This window comes from Mytilus edulis, chromosome 9, assembly GCF_963676685.1.
Source record: "Mytilus edulis chromosome 9, xbMytEdul2.2, whole genome shotgun sequence".
Lineage (NCBI taxonomy): Eukaryota > Metazoa > Mollusca > Bivalvia > Mytilida > Mytilidae > Mytilus > Mytilus edulis.
In genome coordinates this window covers 54,653,876-54,677,395 of record NC_092352.1, presented here as the reverse complement: position 1 = coordinate 54,677,395, position 23,520 = coordinate 54,653,876, and the positions used below count along the sequence as shown (strand labels likewise).

At 31.7% G+C, this 23,520-nt stretch overlaps 2 protein-coding genes across 5 annotated transcripts in view; both read left to right on the top strand.

Annotated features, from left to right (window-relative positions):
- The window catches only part of LOC139489783 (calmodulin-like), a 41,785-nt gene extending 36,157 nt beyond the window's left edge, over window positions 1–5,628 (top strand). For 2 of the 4 annotated variants that reach the window (XM_071276610.1, XM_071276608.1), the window contains exon 5: window positions 5,418–5,628. In XM_071276610.1, the coding sequence (XP_071132711.1) occupies window positions 5,418–5,446 (29 nt within the window). In that variant the 3' untranslated portion in view covers window positions 5,447–5,628. Of the gene's footprint in view, window positions 1–214; window positions 651–5,417 lie in introns of those variants that run through there. The other 2 variants (XM_071276609.1, XM_071276607.1) reach the window with 2 other exon arrangements.
- A 10,902-nt stretch (window positions 5,629–16,530) lies between these two features.
- On the top strand, window positions 16,531–23,251 carry LOC139490367 (uncharacterized). The gene is made up of 3 exons (XM_071277177.1): window positions 16,531–16,800; window positions 21,767–21,958; window positions 22,976–23,251. The coding sequence occupies exons 1-3, from the start codon at window positions 16,551–16,553 to the stop codon at window positions 23,203–23,205; spliced, it is 672 nt and encodes a 223-aa protein (XP_071133278.1). The 5' UTR covers window positions 16,531–16,550; the 3' UTR covers window positions 23,206–23,251.
- Window positions 23,252–23,520: the final 269 nt, after the last annotated feature.

Genomic DNA, 23,520 nt, shown 5'->3' with positions numbered 1-23,520 from the left:
ACTATTAGCGTAAAAATAAATACGTCGCAATTTAGAGAGTAAACAGAAGCTTCTTTGTAAATTATTTGCACTTTTAAGATTCGTATGAATTTTTTATTTGTTTAACTTAGTTTTCATACACATGTTTTTAAACTTCTTTTTTGTTATGTTTTTGGTGTCTTTCGTTGTTTCAATTATTATAAAAGTAGGCTGAAACTTTTCAGTTTACTTTCAGATTTTATGGGATATGCAAGATTAATTCTTTCTCGAAAGACAAAAAGATGAAGATCTTCACCTACCAACATGCTTCCTTACCATTCCATCTCCTTGTGTACGCCTTGTGACGTCACTTCCTGTTTGGTGCCATGTCATACCAAGTCTCTGATTAACAATGAAGGAGTGCACGTTTTATTTGCTTTACGCATGTTTGACTAACTAAAATGCTAGACAAGATATGCATCTATTCCAAGATTGTACTTGGTGTTTGATATTGTAATTTCATAATTCCAAAACTTGATATAAATAAACATATCTCAAGAAATATAAAAACGCTCAGATGATTTCACTTAAGAAGCGAAAGTGTTTTATTGACAATTTGTTTTATACTACATTGTAAATTTTTAAAAAGAAATATATCATTTATTATATTATTATTAAAATAACATAAAACATAACGGTTGTTTTGCTTTTTACTTAGGGCGAATACATCAGACATATTACTTTAAACAAATGTTTTTCTCTTCTACAGAATGTATGACTTATACAACCATCATCATAATTTATCTTAAATGTTCCGGAGGACACTTATTTTGTCATTTCGGAGCGTTTTAAATCTTTCTACACAATATGGATTTGTTCATTGTTGAAGGTCATACGGTGACTTATAGGTAGTAAGAGCCACGTCACTGTTTGGTGGATTCTTGTCTCATTAGCTATCATATTACACCCGCTCACTTTTATTTAGATTATGACCGAATCTTCTGAAAAGGAACAAGTCAAAAATTGAAAGTCCATAGAAGAGGGTCTGAATGGGATCTACAGTATAGGTCTCATGGGAAAAATCTATAGAAAAAATGGAAAAACATGAACAAAGTTAACAGAGTGCTTGAATATAAAGAAAAGATAATAACGAGTAAAAATAAAAAGAATAGAGAATAACGGGCAAAATTTATATAGAATAGAGAATAATTAGCAATAATTGAGAAAAATTACATATTTTTTAAAATACAGAAACGAAGGTCTCCCTCTTCACAATCAAGACCTCCATCGAACGATATCAATTTAAAATGAAAGAGACGAATACGGAAAAACACAGGAACACAGGAAGAGCAAAATCAAAAAGATATGTACGAGCTTTGGCAAATCCAATTGACAGCATTGTTTTGCAAGGTTGATACAAATCGCACATGCTATCAGCATTTTAGCATTAAATATAATATAAAATTGAGAATGTAACTAGGGAATATGTCAAAGAGACAACAACACGACCAAAGAGCAGACAACAGCCGAATACAAACAAGAAAATACTGTAATATTGTTTGCTATAGATATGCGCATCCACGGGTTGCGGGATTTTCTCAGTGCATTTCCAATTTTATTGAAGACCCATTGTTGACCTTCAGCTGTTGTTTATTCTTTGGTCGGGTTGTTGTCTCTTTGAAATATTTCCCATTTGATATTTTCCGTTCTCAATTTCATTATAAAATATTAAAGTTAATGGGGTTATTCAGAAGGATGATAATGAGATTACATAAAAAGTATAAAGCATCAGATATGCAATTTAAATAGAGTCATCATCAATAGATTCGTCACAACTAAAAGAAGCATAAAGGACATAGTAGACAAATACATTATAATTTTCTACTCCTTACATTACAGTTGTCGTGTCATTATTGTGCTTGTAATAAAACAAACCTCGCAATACTGCATTGTATATAACTATCACATTAGCAAATTTTGATGTCATAAAACCACACTTTGTGTTAAAGATGCCGTGTCTGATATGTCAAAATTATTCTAAAATAACTTGTTTTTCTGTTTTGTTAACCGAATTTTTCGACCTGGTAAACGTTTTGAACGCTGTTACAATATGTTCGGGTTTTTTTTTATCTAGTGTCTTGATAGACATATTGTGAGAATGTAAAAATTATTCATTTGAATGTTTGTTACACAAAGATCTTTATTAAAATATATCTATCAAATGGAAACTAAATCACCGACCACGGTCTTCAACAATAAAAAAAACCATACTGTCTATTCGACATTATATTAGCAACAAATCTTACTTGTCCGTTTATAAATTTTGAAATTATATAGAAACTAAGGTTTAAAATTCCTCAGACAAAATAGATCTTAAATGGATTTGGTAATTTTGTTATCTCCTTTTTTTGGTAATATAGCATTTCAGCTTTACTGGTTCGATTCTTATACATGCTCATCTTGCGCTTTTTCTGATGAAGGTAAATCCAGAAAAGCGCTATTTTGACATTTTTACCTGTTATGTCCGTTTGTCTTGTTCACACATCGTTGTGAATATAAAGGAATTTTATACAAGTGAGAGATTTAGCTATAAAAACAGCTTTAATACACGATTTTTTTTATAGGAAAATCAGGAATATAACAGTTGTCATTTGATAAGGGACTTTCCGTTTTCAATTTTCCCCGGAGTGCAGTATTTTTGTTATTTTCTTTTTCCGGACGCAATTTATAACGTCTTGTTTTCATTTCTTAAAAATCTTATATCATCATTTTTACAAAATTTTAACCTTTCAAAAGTGGTATTGGCCTTAATGTCACTGTTGCAATGCAACACTGTATTGCAATATCTTTTGATATGCAGATTTAATGAAACTGTATCATTTAAACAACTTTTCAATAAATATTGAGATTTCAATAGTACCTTTGTGTATAGCATAACTAATTAAGTCGTCCGTCTTAAGATTTAATGGACTCATTTAGAACAGTTTTAGCGTAATAATTTAGTATTAACCGAATTCTTCTTGTTACTTAATAAAAGCATGATAATAAGTTAATGGACGTGTTACTGGTTATCTATTACGTCTAGGCTACAAGAATAGTTAAAACAAATTCAATCATGAACAGAAAAGAAATCATAATTTCCCTATTGATACTTTTATCAATAGGGAAATTATCTTGATTCAATTTATAAAATCTTTGTAAAGCTATTTGACAAAAAGTTCTTACTTTGCTGGGAATTTAGTACGTAGTGACATATTGCTTCATTCAATGTCAAAAAAACATTATTGGAAGATAATTAAAATTGTCTATTTCGAAAGCAAACTTTTAATGATCAATATATGTAATGAAAAGGCAGGTATGTTCAACTGTTAATTTAATGTCAACGTATAATTAATCATGTATACAATTTTAACCTCTATAGTAATTAGAACTTCATTCGAATTTTTTTCGAAAAATGATTCCTGAAACCTTGGAATTAAACAGATGTTAAAACCAGGTTTAATGAACCATTTTCTACATAAAACATGGCTGTACCACAACAGGAATATGACATTTGTAGTCCATTCGTTTGATGTGTTTGAGCTTTTGATTTTGCCATTTGATTGATGAATTTCCGTTTTGAATTTTCCTCGGAGACAATATTTTTATGATATTAATTTAATTTTTTTCCCATTCAGAATAAATTTATTAGATATAAACATCGGTAAACCGTTGTTCCATGTGACCGTATAAACGTTGCGCAGTGTTATTGTAAAAACACTATATAGAGATAAACCTGTTGACTGTATTAATATGAAAGTATATGTAATATCAATTTTAAATCAATTACTCGTTAAACTATAAATCCAAGAAAGAAAATCACGTTTTAAAGTAATCGCATGGATCGGTATTATACAGGATGATACAATGTCTTCTTCGATAACAGGAGAGCCTATTATGTGGATATAATTATGTGAATAGCAGTTATTCATCACTTTACTAGTCTTTCTTAATTAAAGGTACCGTCCATACATGCCAAACATAACATACTCGTAATAACTGCTGGCATCTTTTAATTAATATGTTGTCTGTATGCTAATTATTGTTATTAGAGGAATGCAGTCCGCATTGCGACAAATAACTAAATTCCTTGATGCAATATGACATTTTCTGTCATTAGATCACAAATAAACAGAATCGTAAAAACACGTTTTTTTTAACAAATGAGCGGAAAATGCCGAATTACGACGAGTGCATGGCGCAATGCGACATAATAACGAAAATAGCTTAATTGCAAACAATAGGGTGGTACTTCAACTGCATTCCTAAATGATGTAAACCCAAGCCTTCATAAACAACACTCTTGTATGTGTAAATATATGCTATGATGTCGCTCGACAACTGTCAGTCATTAGTAATAGCAAATATAAATAACAAATCCAGATCTCAAAAAAAAATTAAGATAAATTAGGGAACCATGACAGTTCGACAATTTTGCTCAGTATTTGTATAGTCATTGTCAACACATTAGAAGTTTTAATTTTTAGCCATGGTGTTGTCAGTTTATTTTCGATCTATGAGTTTGACTGTCCCTATGCATGGTATCTTTCATCCCTCTTTAATACATTCGTAGTAAGTTTACATGGATTATTTCAGGTATTTTGTTCTATTAGCTAAGCTTTCTTACTCTTTCTGTGGTCACGAATGATAGTATTGTTTAAAACACATCTGATGCAGTAATTGAAGATAGTACGGCAAAAAAACAACGAAAGGAGATTCCTCGACCTTTCTGTCAAGTCTTACCATGATTGTGTGGTAAATAGTTTGTCATCGAACTTTATAGGTTAATTCAGCTACTGTTAAAATAAAGAAGGCACAGAATGGGATGTTCTTATGATGAATAAGCATGTTCGTAGTACTAAATATATTTACACCTCGTGTACAACCGCTCCGAATCTCAACTTCAAATCGATAAAAAAAAATCATATTGATAAACTATGCCAATGGTAATTACATTTGTTTCTTTATATGAAATCGATATGGTGTACTTTCTCTAATTGAACAAACGTCTTACATGGATACGGCTCTCGAAAAGATCCAATACAGAAAGTAAAGGTGCATATCTTCAAATAAGTAGTACATATTTTTGATTCATGGCATTAGTCATCCAGGATTTACGGAATCATTAAAAAGAGATTTCAATGCAATTATTTCTAATATCAATTAATATTATATAGCTATTTTTTTATATCATTAAGCAGCAATTTGCACTGATGAGGGTTGACTTCACACTTGCATAGTATTATCACTTTTGTGTACTATCGGTTTATGATGTTTCAATATTGTATATTTTTTGCATTGTCTAAATATTCTTATTGTTTACATTACTTCTACTCCCAGGGGTATTGATTTGCATCTCATTGATAAGTAAACATTAATGAATAAATTTATTTATTTGAAGTATTCCTTTTGTATTTCAGAGTTCGTGACAATGATGACGGCCAAATGAAGTTACAATTTTACTGTTTACAAAACTTTGTATACCTTTATTTGTTTCGAATGTTCTGACAGTATGGAGAATAAGAAGAATGAATGCGGCATCTGGTTAAACTTTTTTTTATATTATTTATTTACTTTAAGACATTTTTGTAATCCATGACACATATTTCATTAAATTCTTGTTCAATGTTATTTTTTTTTATGTATATCATACTAATTGAAAATCGGTAAACTAAACTTTTGATTGTTTAAAACGGTTTTGCAATAATTTGTTGTTTATTACACACAAGCTAACTCGGCACAATTTACGAGTGATTTCCATTTAGATTCAATACAAAAGTAGACCATAGTTATAATAACATTTTGTTTTGCATTCATCAAGGACGTATAACTAATCTAATATACGTCCTTGCATTCGTGTATGACCTTATTATTTGTGCAGAAATCTTTCCTTAGCCAACAAATTAAGCAACTTGAATTAGTTGTCATTAAACATAAACGATTGATTTGGTGAATACACCAAATAAGTGATAGCAACTCAACTACCTTAAAAAGACAAAAACCTTTTACATTTTGCTTTGCTTTGTTGGTTTTGTTTTATCTGAAATATCTTGTTTACAAGCTTCTAGCGACTGTATTAAAAAGATATGTGTTTTTTTAAACACTTAATAGATTACACTTAGGTGTGGATTTTAATGTTGGAGAATTACGCACGGTGTCATGTTAAAAAAACTTAAAGCCACACAGACTTAGACAGGTCTTTGATTGACCGACGTCTGCATTTATACTATTTGTTCTTACTCACACAAAAAATACGTCAACAAATCCAAAACACACGGCAACTTAGAATTTCTTTGCAAAATGGTAATAATTCGAACAGAACAATCCTTGTAAACTCAGTAATGACCACAGCAACTTTTTATGTCGACGTGAAGTATGAATACGTAGACAAGTTAGAAGAGTTTCGACAAAAAAAAGATCGCAAACAGTGTAGCCAAATTCATAAGTCAATTTTGATCGAGTAGGTGTTTTTTAATAGCCGACCAACCTTGCTTTTTAACTTCTAGCTCACTATATTTCCTCAGTCTTTACTGTACTGCTATGGCAAATGACAGATAAAGGCAAATCGAATAAAAAATCTCAGCAAAGATGCCAACTCGGTTTCTAGTCATGTGGCATGAAAGTGAATTATCAAGAGAAATGAAAAAGCTAAATAAAGTCGATTACGCTGTATTAGAATTTTACAACCTTGAATGAAATATTTTGTCTTTAAATTCAGGAGCATCATAAAGGCATAGTTTTTTTTTCAAGCACATTATTTTCAATTTGAAAACAGAAATCATTATAAATATGTTCCTACTAATTTTTACAAATATATTTTTTTATGCATTTTGTATTACGTGAAAACAACAGGTTAAAACTATTGATAAATCCATCAGAGTTATCTTTCTTTCTACAACGATTTCAACATTTAAAATTCCCATGGTATATTGCATCTCTCTTCTTTAAAAGCATACTAAATTTTTGTATTGCAATTAAGATGTTACACGTAAAAAAACAAAGCGAACAAATAATTTTTTGACCAGGCACATGTCATCAAAAACAAATGTATCATTCATTTGTTTATGATTTAATAGCTTCCTCATGACCATGACCAATAAATGATTTTCTGCATTTTACATCACCAGGATTGCTCACACATATAAACATTAATGTATTGATACATATATAGCCCGGGTGGTCGTGTGGTCTAGCGGGACGGCTGCAGTACAGGCGATTTGGTGTCACGATATCACAGTAGCATGGGCTCGAATCCCGGCGAGGGAAGAACAAAAAATTTTCGAAAGCAAATTTACAGATCTAACATTGTTGGGTTGATGTTTAGATGAGTTATATATATATATATATATATATATATATATATGTTAGGAGCTATATGACCAAAAGAGACATAAAATGAATAGAAATATTCATATAAGTCGACTTTGCCTGAGGAAGTAGGACACTAAATTTCTCTAATATCTTCATTTTTCAACGAGGAATTTTAGAATAGTTGTCTATGTTGAATCACTCACTACTGGACTGATGATTATCTCTTAGACTCACAGTCAATTAGCAGCAGTATCGACCCATGGCTAGTCTTAAGTAAATAAATATATAACTTCATAAGTTTCGTGCGCTCGAAACTCTTTTCTTTATTTATCTTCATTAGGAACGACAAACAAAAACATTTGAAAGCCAGGGTTATAAAACAAATAGATATGTTGTGAACTATAAGGATGCTGAAAAGAATAGCCATATCATCAAGGTCAAATTTGTTGAAAGTACTAACTTACATTGTACAAGCTTTGTCTACATGTTGCTCCTTATTTTATACGAGTATGCATATGTAAAGTTGTGATCGGTAGCAAATTAGATTTGTATACTTTTTCGTCAGTTTTCAATCAATTTCTTGCCACTGATGAGCCGTATTTACATCATCTAAAATATTAAATTTGAAACCAAGCTGGTATCGTTGTTGATATTTTATCTTTTAACTGGTTATTTGATGATAGAATTGAGTTAAGACAGTGGAAATTTGTTAAGCTTGAAGTAAATAAAATGTGTTGTTCGACCCAAAAAGTAAGGTTACTGAAAGAGATCTGTATTAAAAACTTCCCAATTTACCATATAAGAAGACAATAACAATCTAAACCAAGGAGTAAACAAAGACTAAAAAAACCAAAGAACATTTACATCAACAGTTATAAAAATAAGAAATAAGAAACAACACGAACTCCACTAAAAACCGCGAGTGAAATCAGGTGCTCCGGAGTGGTAAGCATTTCCTGTACGGTATACGACACCCGCCGTGTTATTTCTTTGTTCAGTTCGGTAATGATGGAAGATTATTATGACTGAGGAAGAATATCAGATATGATTTCTGACACACTTTTGTCATAATGGCCAATCAGCTCATGATGGCGACCGTAAAATTTCTTAAGTGAGGATCTTAATTTGATTGATTCATAGCTACACTTTGTACGTCTCTTTTTGTGAAAAAGCTGCTAACGTGTCCACACTTTTAAACACCCCTTGAATTCAATTGTTTAGGTTTGATGAATATATATCCAGAAAAGCGCATCGGAGGCGCGACATTTCTAAAGTGTTATATTTTATTTTCAATCACTAGTAATGGGTCGATACCGCTGTTGTTTGACCGCTTGTTCCTCAGTCATCAGCTCATTTGTCAGTGCTGAAACACTGATCTGGTAAAAAACCACGTTTTTCACAGTTCTCTGTTGATAACTATCAAGAAACTAAAGTTTCGAAACAAATATAAATACATACATTTGGTACACATCTTTACAAATACACATTTTAATGCAGATTTTTTCGAGTAAAGAAAGCCAGTACATAAATATATTAACGCACACTAGAGTTATCTTTCATTCTACAGTGGTTTGTAAAATGAAACGTAAGATACCAGGACATCCAAATTCATAAGTCGAAAATAAACTGACAACGCCATGGCTAAAAAAACTATTGCATTGGCGTTATTATATCAAGGACACTTAATAAATGTTCAGTGTTTTACTGTACTGCTATGGTCAAGTAATAGGTTAAAAGATGACCACACGAAAACAAAAAACTCAACATAGATACCAGCAAAGTTTTTAATTTGGTACCAAAGATGAGCTTTTCTACATAACTCTAATCAGTGACATAAAAGTAAATTATCAAAACTCACGAAAGCGAAAATGATAAATGTGTACAGCATTGGAACTTTACAATACAAAACCAATCAAGCGAAACAAAAAAATAAAACAGTTTTGCGATAAAAAAAAAAAAAAACAAAAAAAAAAAAAACAAAAAAACGTGCGATTATTCAAAAACAGAAAGACATTATGCTTGAAAAATGTTTCAATTAACCGTATCGTTTTTTTTCTAAAAATTTTTACTGAACATAATTAAACAAAACAACCCAAATATGATTCTAGTGAAGTAAACATTGAATAAAATAACCCGCAGTGAGCAGCTTCATTTGACCACAGAGATCAAACCATGAACAGTTGGGACAAGTATGGACACAGCATTCGACTTGATACAGCTTTGAATTTGGATAGTGATTAAATATTTGACACAGCATATGTTTCTCACACTAAAAGAATGTGATAGAATTAAAAAAAAAATGAAATTGGACATTTACTTATAGTGATCCAATATTCAAAATCTAAACAACTTTCAATTTAAAACCTCGATTTGGAACCAACTTGAAAACTGTCTCCAAAATCTTTTTTTTTTATATATTATTTAGTTTCAGTATTTCAATCAAACCCAACAATTATTTTTTGTTGAAATCAAACAAAGTTAATTTTGGACACTGTGGTCCTTAATATGGACACATTTAAAAACGAGAACCAATATGAAATTCGAAATAAACAGTAAGATTCGATATATAAAAGAACCAAAAGAATTAATTATTTGTTAAAAGTTAAATTTTGAACCCTTTGGACATCAATGTGTACTAATTTAAAACGGGCTCAAAATCCAAAATCTTAATACACGAATAGATTCAGCATAATAAAAAACCACACGATTACAAGACTTTGAAAAAAATGAAATAGGACAAGAAATACTTAAGCAACTTATACAAAATGATTTAGGCATTGTATAGGCACCTTTTCCTAGACTGAAATGCCATACACCTAAAATAAATTGCAACATTCCTATTGTTATACAATTTCATAGAGACCCATACACTTATAATCAAGTTATTGACTGGAAACCAGAAAATTGTTTTGTCCCTTTGTGTTCCCTTATTCCTAAACGGTTTGGGACATTACCCCCAAAATCAATTCAATCTTTATTTTGAGGTATGGAACATTTTGGAACAAATTCTTAGCGATCCATACACTTATACACAAGTGATTATCCTGAAACTAATCCCCAAGTTCGATTCCAAAAATCCTTATGAGGTATGAAATGACGACGACATACCATACTTAACATAACCAACTGCAAAAGTTTGTGGTTGTATAAAAACTAATGATCAATCTCTGCTACAAACGGTGTCTCCATACACTTTCTCATAATGTATTATCATGTTCTGGGTGCTTTATGGTTATCATTTAACAAGATAACCGCCATTTCCGGGTGATCACAAGACTGATTGGAAGAGAGTACTATCCTAGCCTAATTTTTCTTGCTTACTTCGTAACGCTCGCACTAATTCATAACCGTTCCTGGTTTTTGGTATTATATACTTACCAGTCATTCTGTCCAAACGAACTGTGTACGAACTGTGTACTTGGAATACTGATACTTTATATATGTATACTTACATGATAATAGTGTATTATTGTCGTGATAAAGTAAATAAACTATTGGACTTAAGTGATACTATTTCTTAACCTCAACATACCGTTATATATAGATAATAAAATTTCAAATCGCGATTTAAATCTTTTCATAAATAATATAATGTAGCAAGATTATATTTTTATGGCGTCATGGTAGTTTATGTATAATACGGCATAACATTAAAATAACAAATAGCTTTTCAAATCTATTCAAAATAAATTCAAACATTAAGTGAAATAAATTTCCCCCTTATTCTTTGTAGTAAAAAAAGGCCCCTAAGAAATCAAGCTATCTAAACATTCATTTCATTAAAAGAAAATAGTACATAACATTGTGTTAGTTCATCCCTCCTTTTCCTCATCCGTAGATATAACTGTGCCCCACTAAAAATATTTCTTTGACTTACCTTTATAAATTTGTCGCAATCCACAAAAACCACAAAACATTACCAACGCCGACAACCTTAAAAGATACATCGACGGGCATCAGTACCGTATTGTGGTCTTTGGGTATCCGCACCTACCCCTTAGCCCATTTCTGGGTTTGCGAGGTTGCTGTGGTGTGGGCCCAAAAACCGGGAACGGTTCCCAGGTTAGAAAACCTAAGAGGTTACGAAGTAAGCATTATCTTTTGAGAAAATTTGGTGCTTGGACAGCACTCTCTTCCAATCTGTCACAAACATGGCCGATCAGAAGGGGAGTTTCTATAGTTCCGACTTGATAACGACTGATACACAGTATATATACATGTTGTTGACGTCATAACGGATTTATAAATAAACCCGGTCATATCTATTTTTAGATTACAATGATGACAGAATATTACTTTTACTAAATGTATGTGAATTATTAAATGCTGACGATGTTTAATGTTAGTTATATGTAATTTTAAATCAACCGGATGTACTGATTATGTTATGAAATGACTGATTAAAGTGTAAGTTAATAATAAGACGTTTTATTATTAAAAATGAAGCAACCGCATTAACGTTTTTATTTTAATTTTAATTTGTATCCACTTAGTACAAGTTATACACCGAAAAAATGTTGATAAATAATAATCTTTATTTGTCATATACGTAACATTATACTTGTGACATAAACAAAAGTAGCAACAACAATTAAATAACTGAGTTGAACACACTCATATCTATATATAATAATATACAAGTAAAACTAACTAAGAGTCCCCTGTCCTCAGTTCTAAAGACTGTTTTATAAAGGAACCTGTTTTTGTCAATTGGTTTAAATTAGAAGGATTTAGTAGGACTACTAGTTTTTCAGTATCGGATAGATTTGGAAATATAGGATTATCTATTGCAATGTCATTAAAAAGTTTTATACGTAACACATTATTAATTTGACAGAGCGGGATGAGAAAGGGATTTTCATCTTCTAAGGTTTTACAAGTTGGACATGTTCTATTGTCTCGAGATATAGAACAGTTTTGATATCTGCAATTTGTAAGCATTCCAGACATTAATAGCAAGAAAAGTCTTTTTTAAATTGGTTCCTGAATGTAAATAAGTGAGAAAAATACGCTTGTATTAAATGAGTTTTTCCCCAACTCATCTTTAATATTCATTAGATAATATTCAAATGGAAACAATACTTACATTATTACTTCACTATTTACAAATAGACTGTTGCATTTAATTTTAAAAAAACGATGACGCATATTTTAGATTTTACATTATCTTAAACAAATTCACTTTTAAACATGCACATTGTGTTTTTTTTCTCAACCATATACTGATTTTGCGTCGCTGATGAATACCACATATATATCCATTTTTTTCTAATACATGATGCACTGTTTTATAGATTTTATTTAACGTTTATAGGCTTGTGGTCATACTTCTGGATATTTCTAAACATGGTATAGCCCAAAACGTGTCTACTTTTTTTTCGAATAGCTTTTTAAATTTATTTTTAATATTAGACTCGCTATTGATCAAAGGATAAGTCTGCACCAGAAAAGATTCCCCTTACTTTAACCTGTCATTCATGTATATCTTTCTATACAAATCGCATCCTAGATTGCTAAGAATTTTGATTATCAAAGAATGTTGTTAAATTGATAGATCATGACAACCTCCTGTATTCTTTATCGACCCAAAACAAAATTCGACTTTTTAATTGCATTTGGTCAAGTATAGTACGGTGACCAGAAACAACATTTTTGAGATTTAATCGTCAAACATACTATATAGCTATATTACATTCGGCAAAATGAATACTTTTGAAATATCGATGTCGTCAAAAAAATTTGTGGTAACAGTTTTGCATAAAATAAGGTCAAAGATCAAATACTGTTTTCATTTTGTTCTTCAATTTTTTCAACATTTAAAGATATATGCAGACATATATATTACATTTCATGTACTGACATTTTTTTCATTAAGAAATGACTATATTTTTTTTTCTTTCTATGAAGAAATACCATAAAACAATGTGGTGCACATTGAATAACCCGCGTAGTAAACCATGAAAAAAACGTTGATGACGTCACGGTCACATGACTAAATTATGTCTATGAGCTTATAAACAAAACAACGTCAGCCAATCATAAGACGCGTTACGTCCAAAATTAAATTATAATCAATTAACAATGTATTATCTCGAAAATATAAAAAAGGAAATAAAAAATTGGCGTTTTTCAAACTCTTGTTCTATTATACAAGATCAACACAAATTCCGTTAAAGTTACAGTGGTTACCTTGCCGGGTGACTACAACCTCAGCAATAAAATGATAAATATTTTTGTACTTGAAGCCTACTATGCTGAACGTGTATTTAGCAAACGCTGATGCATTTTATTCATTAAGACCCAAAACAACGTAATACTTAGAAAAAAATTACAGTGAAAAATCTCATGACAGAATTCAGCCAGGAGTGTCTTCTAATTCATCTATCAGGAACATGATTGGGAATTTCTACATAATTCTGAATAAACCTTATTGTGAAACCTCTGCCAACCCTGTTAAATTGCTTCCCAGTTAACATTTGTTCGGCTGTATAACCTGCATTAACACCCAAAGTCAACCAACAGACCTCCCTTTGCCCATAACTTACCTAATGATGTTATGATACATGTTAGTGTATGAAAACTACCAAGTCTTAGAATATGAGATTCAAAAATATCGGGTATTTACCATTTAACCCGCTGCACAATGGCACAGAGCTGCTGATCAAATGATTGTATGTCATATGCTTGGCCTGCTTCATTCGACATATCAAGACACTTCTTCATAGCAGTAAATACTGTAGAAAATCAGTGGGTTTAGCATCTATTAATGAAGGATATGTTACAAGTGCACGTTTGAACTCTTTTCAGACAGCAAACAATTAAAAACTGTCCAGAAAGGAACTGTTTGTCCTGTTCCTTGGTAATGGACTGGAAAGTCAATAATATTCCTCGACAGAATCACCGACAGTATTGCCTTTGCCATAAACTCGCGTCTTAATTTGGTCAAATGGGGTTATACGAAGAGGTGGTTTATAGAAAGATAAAGTATTTGTCAGATAGTCTGTAGTGTCATCCATAGACAGAGATTTATCTTGATTGCGTTTGATGCGAGTCAAATTTTCAAGAGGATCATTAAAGGACTTTGTTTGAAACATGCTTTAGCTAAAGAGTGGAAAGTGTTGTTACCATCTGTAGTTTCTGTGTTAATTCCGATGTAATCTAAGCCTTCCTAAATGAGACGACCTCCTTGCAAAATAGAACAAATACCTCTAGGAATGTAGCGTCACCATTGATTTGACTAGTCTCATGGTTTGTCACAGTAGTTCCATGCAAGTGGCGCAAAATCAATTTGCGTTAAGAATTTCAACAAGACTCTTTGGGCCAAACTCATGATTTACTTGTACAGACAATCCAATGAAAGATGAAAAGGTGTCAACATATTTCTATTACTAGCAATATTGCATTCTGATAATGCCAAACATTTTCTCAAGTTGTCGGTTCGTATATCAGACGGATCAACCCCATTGTTAAAAAATTTTCACAAACAAACCAGGTTAGTAACTTATTGAAGTAGAATATTGCTCTACTTCACAACAAATGATTTTTACAACGGTATGAAAAAGTTGCTAAACATAATGCTTGACATGCCCTGACCTTGTTGTGTTTGTATAACAACATAACTGCCGTAATGATTTTTCGACCAGCGCTGAAGTCTGCGAATTGTAAAACTTTTAGCTACATTTTCAGGAAAGTAAGAGAAGAATATTTCCAACAATGATGATAATAGAAAAGCTTTCTTGTTCCCCTTATTATGAAAGGAACTTTTAAAAAGCAGTTTGGTAGTCAGAAATATTTTCTGACATGGTTGTTCATCAACTTCTTTCAACCCTAAATATTTAGTAATGCACTGATTGTGGTAAAATGCACTTTCTTTAATTTCTACCTGACTGATTTTACTAATCAAATAAAAATCAGAGTAGTGGTGGGCTGCACTAAGTATTCGACTTACTCTGTCATCAGACTCTGTTTTGATGAGTTTCTTATATTTTTTGGTAGCTTTGTAGGTACAAATAATGAATGTGTTTTTAAATAGAATAGAAATGATTGTGAACGAGTACGTGCACCAGGGACTCTACTTTTTGTTGTATCTTCGTCCAATGCCTCTTTAGGTTAGCCTTATTCCCAACAGATGCAGAAAGGTTGTGTTTACTTTTATAGTATTATAGCAACTTCTGTGGTAAACCATATTCAAAGAGTCTAAAGGAATTTCAGCGAACGACCCATACTCTTCCACACATTCCATAATTACGTCTTTCAACTAAACTAAGAAGTTATATTTACTCTTAGCAGTAAAGGAAGTGACTGATTCATATCTGCTTCTCTAGCAAACGATACACTTTTTTTTGGCGTTTTTGAATTACTAGGACCTAATTGTAAACATTTCCGGATAATCACAGGTTCAAATCCAGATTTGGTTCTTAATTTTATGTTTTAAAATATATAAAAACAAAACAAAAACAAAAAAAACTTTACTCTCGTTTATCAAACAAACAAAAAAAAAGGATTTTTGTTAATAAAAATCTCTAAAAATACGATAACTAGCACGAAATGGGAATATGAACACACGAAATAGATCGAATTCAACAAATGTTATCAATGAAACATCGTTGTGTGCAGTATAACTCATTATAATTTGTGCTTATTGCTGCTATATTAGTCCCTACTGAAACGAATTTGTTAACCATAGATTGGTTTCAACAGGTAATGTACATTTTATTGTGTTGTATATTTCTCCGCCAGATGTGAGACCTTGTTAAGGGTCCATTTTTTTTCAATATTTAAATCAAATAAATAGCAAGAACACAATAAACAAAAATTGATAAGTTGTTTTTAATGGCAGTGAAAAACAATAATAGTGTATTGTCTAGAGCATCGCATTTCACCGTTTCTAAGCCTCATCCTAAAATCGTTGATATGTCAACTCAATACACTATTATTGTCTATCAAATGGAAAACAAGCAAACATATAATGGATGTGTTTAAATGGTTATTTTCTAAATAAATAAAACAATTGTAGGCAACATTTTACATATTTTATTTTTATTGACTTTATCGTACATTTCTGTAATGAATACAAGATATGTTGACAAAAGAATATTCTTTAAATGCATTGCGTATCACTATTGTTAAAGTGCTAGATCTTTACAGACAACTCAAAATCCTAACTGGACAGCTGCAGCATGATATCGCTCATATGTTTGCTTATCTATTTTATAGTTTTACCCTCAATAAAATGTTTATTGATGCAAACCGGTGTTGGCATAAAGAATACAGACTTTACAGATTTCAAAATTACAGAAAACAATCTTAACCTCAGAGTTGCACGAAATTTGATTGGTTGCAGTGCCCGTTGTCTTGAACATCTCCAGTGTCTATCGTTTTCTTATAACCAGAAAACAAGCATGTGTGAAATGTGGGACGAAGATTTCATTCATATTAATGCCACAGATGGATCAACAGATATTGGGTGGATATATTACTATATACTCAGAGGTAAGAATATATGATTAAAATATGTTAATTAAATATTTAAGTTTAAGGATGTACTTAGATTAGGTTTTGTTAATTTCAAAAAATCAAGAATTTAAAATTGATACTATAAGTCAAAAGAGCATTGGTTAAGAATCAAAATAAGCAAAAAATATGGATAGGTCATGGACCTCCTTTTCGAGATATTTGATATTTAAAATATGCTGGGAAAAAGCTGACTCGGACTTTTACCTTATATTTCATGGTAATTATTTTGGTCTCAAATCAAAAGAAAGAAAATGAACAAACAATAAGCTCTTTGAATGGCCCTTTTATTAAATCATGTATCAAAAATTAAATGTGTTATAGGAAAAATATTTTACCGTGTATCGTATGGAAAAACACCAACGAGTCAGAATATTTGACACAAATGCCAAAACTTCACCTAAGTAAATCCTTAATGAAACATGATACTCCTAAATTATACAACCCGATGTATTGTGTTGTGAGGCTGTTGTCTATTTGATGCATACCAACTAGCAGGCATCTCTTTTTATTCATTTATGGAAGTAAAAATGTCGAAGTTAATAGACGGAATACATTTCAAAGCCTAAAAGCCGACTGTCCTGAAATAAACGCATACTAGTTTAGTGATAATGCATGTTACCAACTTTAAAAGGATAACGGAAGTAGTTTCAGAATTGTGAGGTCTCTCTGTGACCATATCAGTCAAACTCGAATTTCCAGCTTTACCACATCGGAATCTTATGTGGAGCATACTTATCCATCAACAGCATCTAATATCATTCCCGTTTTTTTGTGAGGGGTTGCGTTGCTCAGTCTTTAGTTTTGTATGTAGTGTTTCGTAGGCTGCTGTTAATCTTTTCGTTTTTTTTAGTTTTTTGTCATAATTTTGTCGGTATGTTTTCGACATTTTTTTATTCTCCTTCTTCTATTTCATTTTTCATTCCGGTCTGCCTTCTTAAATTTTGTAAAGCCTTTACATTTTGATAAATCGGCTCAGAAAACACTAAAAATTTCAATACCTGACTGCATAAGCTTTATTGGCTAACACATCAATTTCGTTTTTTATAAAGTCTCCCAATTGTTGTGTAAACAGAAAGGGTGTCTGGTGCTCTAAATTTAAGACTGATGTCTTCAATTAGTTTTTGTAATATACAATGCGTATTTATAAAGAGTCATTATAATGTCACAAACGTCACAATATTGTACGTATCAAGTTAAAGTTGACTCAAGATGGATTTGGCTATCAATTTTAGGTATTTTGTCATATAGCTCTTAAACGGTTTCAGTACTTATACATCCTTCAAATGTTTGGCTTTGAGCATTCCTAATGAGGGTAAATCGAGAAAAGCGCTTCCGACGCATTGTAATTATTAAACGTGTTGTTTCCAATGTTTTAAAGTTGCATAATTTATTAATTACTAAATATTTTCACCAATGTGAAAATATATTTATCTAGAAATGAGCTTGACGGCGGTTTGGTGTTTGCCTTAACTTGGTGTAGTTACTCTATTGAAATAATTTCATTCATTAACGAATGGAAAGCGAGAAGTTAGCTAGTTGATAGTTAAGTCTGGACGACGTTTCTCTTCTCTTAGATTATTATTTATTGATCTATTGCTTGACTGCTGCAGCATGTAAGTAGAAACCCGGTGATAAGTTTAATTCGGTAGGTCACATTCGCGGAAAGGGGGATAGGATTGTAGTTACGACCGTTGAAACAAATCCGCTATAATCTGTGAAAGGGTTATTCCGTAACGGTTAACCAACTCGATATGGCGTCAGTAAAATTAACGAAGGGATGATTTTAACTTTGCCACGAATTCTTGGTTTAATAGCTTACTGGTGAGCAGCAGCTCTCCATGAAGGAAATGATGATAGGAGATTCAACAACTGGAATATCGTATCAACTGTCAGATATCTACTCCGTATGCAGGCAATGCTGGAATGTTGCTACAATAAAATGCAAAGTTCACAATTGAGAAGTTTAAGTTATCTCTTTTGTCGTTTAGTTTAGTTTCCAGCCGACCCTTAATGGCAATGTCTTGATGTAAGTTAATATATGAGGTAAACTGTATCTGATCTAGAGTGTGGCATTCCAGAGTGTGGCATTGCAACAGAAGACTGACTTCCACATAGTGAATTAGTCTTGTTTTGTCATAGACGAACATCAAAAACAATATTATCAGAATGCTTTAAATATTTGTGTGTCTTACAACAGATATCTGGCAAAAGTAAACAGAGGATTTGTTATACTTACACTTGAAAATAAATAAGGTCCTTTAACATGTTTAATAGACAATTTAACCATAAGGCTAACCATAAAACAAGCTTGTTTTATTTGCATTCATTGTACGATAACGTTCGTTCGTACTTTTAATTAATTAAAGGAATACGTGCAAAATATTACTTTAATCATGAGTCAAACATAGAAGTGCTGACTTCTGGGCAAGTGTTACCTAACTGTTTTGAAGTCAACATTATCCGATTGAGGTGCAGACTTAATTTAAATACAGTCACATGATATAGATAATCATAATTTCTTATTGTTCATATTAGTTAATGTCTAACAGTTTGCTTCTATTCTAAAAGCAAAATCGGGACTTGCACTCTGCTAATAGAGACACCAACTAGTCCTAGACTAGTTAGACTTTATCAAGTACTTTAAGACTAATGGCATTATGATCAGGGTAATTTGCTCTGATTTCAAAATGTATATTATCTGCGGAAAATGCCTATACCAAGTCAGAAATATGACATTTTTTCATACGTTTCATTGATTGATAACGTTTGGTTCTGTCAATTTATATTGACTTCCTCATTTCTTGAAGTTTAGTATTTTTGTTTTACTTTTTTTTTTTACATCGACCCGGACAATTATGCCTACTATAAGTTATATGGTTCGCTACTGACCCCCTACGGATCCATAGAGGGTAAGTAAAATCCATAGGGGGTAAGGCCGGAGGCAGTAGTTAACCGTATAACGAATTTATCGCACGCTCGACATTTTCTGTTGCTTTTTGTGGAAAAATAAACAATGAAACACAACTACATTGATAGATGACGTCACCATTAACGCGTCACGAACCCCCTTTGAAATTTAATAACCCCTACGATCTCATACGGGGTCACCACGTGACGGCGGTAAACCAATCACAACGTGATAATTTTACCCGCGGTGCGATAAAACCATATCTTATCTCTGATTAACGTACAGTTTGTTTGTTTTAACTAATTGTGATTTAGAATTTTAGTATTTATAATTGTCTAAACATAAACTTAAACTTGACATTAAACTTATTGAGGAAACTAAAACTTTAAAACAGACTAAAATGTTAAAACCCCAATTAAAAAAAAGTTATATCAACTATTATCAAACTCTTATTGATGATAAAATAAATAACTTAAATGAAAATAATAAAATATATCTATATAAATTTCTTAAATTTAATGTAAATAACCAAATGCAATACTACCTATCACACCCAAGTAAAGAGACAAGAAAAATGTTAACCAAATTTAGAATAAGCGATCATTGTCTCTTCATAGAAACTGGACGATATACCAAAAAATACCACGAAATGAAAGAAAATGTAAAATATGTAATATCTTAGACGATGAATTTCATTTTTTCTTCAACTGTAAAATAAATAAAAATATAAGAGAAATCTTTCTTAAATATTATATACAAAACTATGTAAATTTTAATACACTTAATTTTACTGATAAACTCGTGATAATACTTAATCCATCAACACCAAATGATGTTAAAGCAGTTGTTTCTTTTATTAAAGAGTCATTTGAACTGAGGAAAGGAGAACAGTAACTGTTTTTATCATATTTCTTATAATATTGTCGAGTTTTCATTATGTTTCATTATGTTTGTTTGTCAATGTATTTGCCACAACCAAAATTGGTTTTTGTATGTTTTGCAAATAAAGATAGTAATTATTAATGCGCTGTGCGTATCTTATTCATTGTTGTTTTATTTGTCTTTATTTGGTTGTGTTGTCAAATTTCCGTTTCATGACATTTAATGTACATCTTGTTTATTCATATTTATTTTTCATCTCAATATTGACACTTACTTAACCTACAATGGATTTTAAAGTCGCCAATATTCTTCTTTTATTCTTAGATTTAGACATTTTAAATCCTGTATTCCTTAGTTGAAGGTAATTAACACTATCTATTAATGAAATAACAACATATAGACACTTAAATATTGATTGACTTATAGGGTCTTTGCATCGGAATTAAACACATTTATTTAAAAACCTGTTGTTGGCATGACACGGGTTATGTTCTTCTCATATATTTTACGATGGTATAATACTAAACCCCTAACGGAGGGGATTGTGCCTGATATTCATATGATGAAGACATAATCTTTCAATCAGTTTAATTGCGGTCTGACGCTGGCATGTCAGTAACTGCTAGTAGTCTGTGGTTGTTTATGTATTATTGTCATTTTGTTTGTTTTCTTTTGTTACCACTTCTGACATCGGACTCATACTTCTCTTGAACTGAAGTTTACTGTGCGTATTTTTATGCATTTACTTTTCTACATTAGCTAGAGGTATAGATGGGGAGGGTTGAGATCTAAAAAAAACATGTTTAACTCTGGTCTTGTTTAGTCTTGTATGATTTTTAATTTTAGTTTCTTGTGTATGATTTGGAGTTTAGTAAGACGTCCATTATCACTGAACTAGTGTATATATTTGTTTAGGGGCCAGCTGAAGAACGCCTCCGGGTGCGGGAGTTTCTTGCTGCATTGAAGACTTTTTGGTGACCTTCTGCTGTTGTCTGTTCTATTGTCGGGTTCTTGTTTTTTGACACATTCCCCATTTCCATTCTCAATTTTACTTAATTACATTATCTAACAACAACAATAAAAGTAATTATAATAGATGTATATGTGTTTGTCATAATATGACGGTTTTCTATTCTAGTTATCTCCTTTCAGATCTAGAGTGTGGTATTACAAAAGAAAGCTGTCTTTCCCATAGCGGATTTTTCTACACAACTTGTTTCTGTCATAGACTCACATCAGCACAGCTGTTCTATCAGAATGCATTAGATATGTGTGCATCCTACAACAGTTCTCTGGCAAAAGTATACAGGGGATTTTTTCAACTTACACTTGAAAATATATTAGGTATTTTAATAGAAAATTGTGCATTTGTTGTATCTTAACTATCACACGTTTATTTGCTGGTATTTAAATGAACACTGATATGATATTGCTTTAAAAAAAAGAAGGGCAGAAAATTGTGCACTAGATTTTTGGTGTAAAATCCAATGTTGATATGCATCTTCTGACCTTATCATTTTTCATACTTTGATATTACGAGTCACTGCAAAATCTTTGTTTTACAGTATGTATCAATTAGGTCAAGAAAGTGCTAATGATAGTGTGTGTGTGGTTTGGATTGAACCTTTTATTTCGGTTGAATCAGAAATGTGAAAGTTATTGTGCATTAAAAAGGTTCAATTGATAGCTGAAAAATATTGAAGCCTTTGCGGTGGGTTTATATGAACATGAAGATTGTTTTGTTTTCATGTTTTATAGACCATTTTCTGTTTGACAGTCCGTATTTTCATATAAAAATTCCCATGGAAAGTAAGGTGGTACTATTCTATTAGGAAGTATTTCCGATATTTTGCACCAGATATTTCATTGGTTTCAATGTTTCTTATATAGGTTCCGTGGGAAATGAATAGGCGACACAAGTCAGCTGTTTTCTTCAACAAATATTTTATGCTCGACTTTTTCAATTCAACTTTATGGAAAACTGAGGTTTTGATTTTTATTCAACCGTTTGATAAATAAATGTCAATGGTTTCAAAAACGTATCACTCCAATTGATTGAATTTCTACTTTGGACCAAATTTAGGGTTACTTGCGACATTTTCTGTTCCCCCTTTTTCTGTATTTTGTATCAAATAAATGCAGATTTTTGTCATGGTTATACCAAAAAGAGATTATATTTCACAATTTTAACTATCAAATCTTTGAAAGATGATGTTTCCATAGATATGCACATGCATGATAACAAACAGTAAGCTTTATTGTTAGCAAGCAAGCGAAAGACTGTGGTTGCAAATTATATATATGTGCCAATATTAAGGTGTTTTACAAACTATGTTTTGCTAATTACAAAATATATTTCAGCACAAATAGTCGATGGTGAAGTAAGAATTCAGGGCGATCGTGACAGTGTAACCTCAACATGGAGATTTAACAATGGAGACTTAATGAAATACTTTAACTGGAATACACACGACAACCAACCAGACCTAGGACCGACTGAACTATCCCTTATTATAAGGAAATCCAAAGGATATCGCTGGCATGATGCTTTAATAGAACAAGCATTTGGTGCTGTGTGTCAGATCTATTGAATTTTGAGAGCAATGAACTTCCTAGCGGTTGTCTTTTAAGTTTTTGTGTGTGTTTTCGTTGATAAAATATGAGCAAAAGAGACCAGAGAGACAATCAAACTCATTGATAAAAAATAAACTGACAACGCCAAGACTAAAAAAGAAAAAAAAACCCCAAACAGACAAATAACTGTACACAAGACAAACCATAGAAAACTAAAGACTTATCAACACGAACCCCACCTGGAGGTGATCACATGTGCTCCGGAAGCGTAAGCAGATTCTGCTTCACATGTGGCATCTGTCGTGTTGCTCGTGTTAGTTTAAACCCGGTTT

Bases quoted from the DNA above. Each gene is read 5' to 3' on its own strand.
- LOC139490367 (XM_071277177.1), top strand. From the start codon at position 16,551: ATGCAAACCGGTGTTGGCATAAAGAATACAGACTTTACAGATTTCAAA. The intron at 16,801-21,766 runs GTAAGAATATAT...ATCTCCTTTCAG, and splicing joins ATATTACTATATACTCAGAG to ATCTAGAGTGTGGTATTACA. The intron at 21,959-22,975 runs GTATTTTAATAG...AATATATTTCAG, and splicing joins TACACTTGAAAATATATTAG to CACAAATAGTCGATGGTGAA.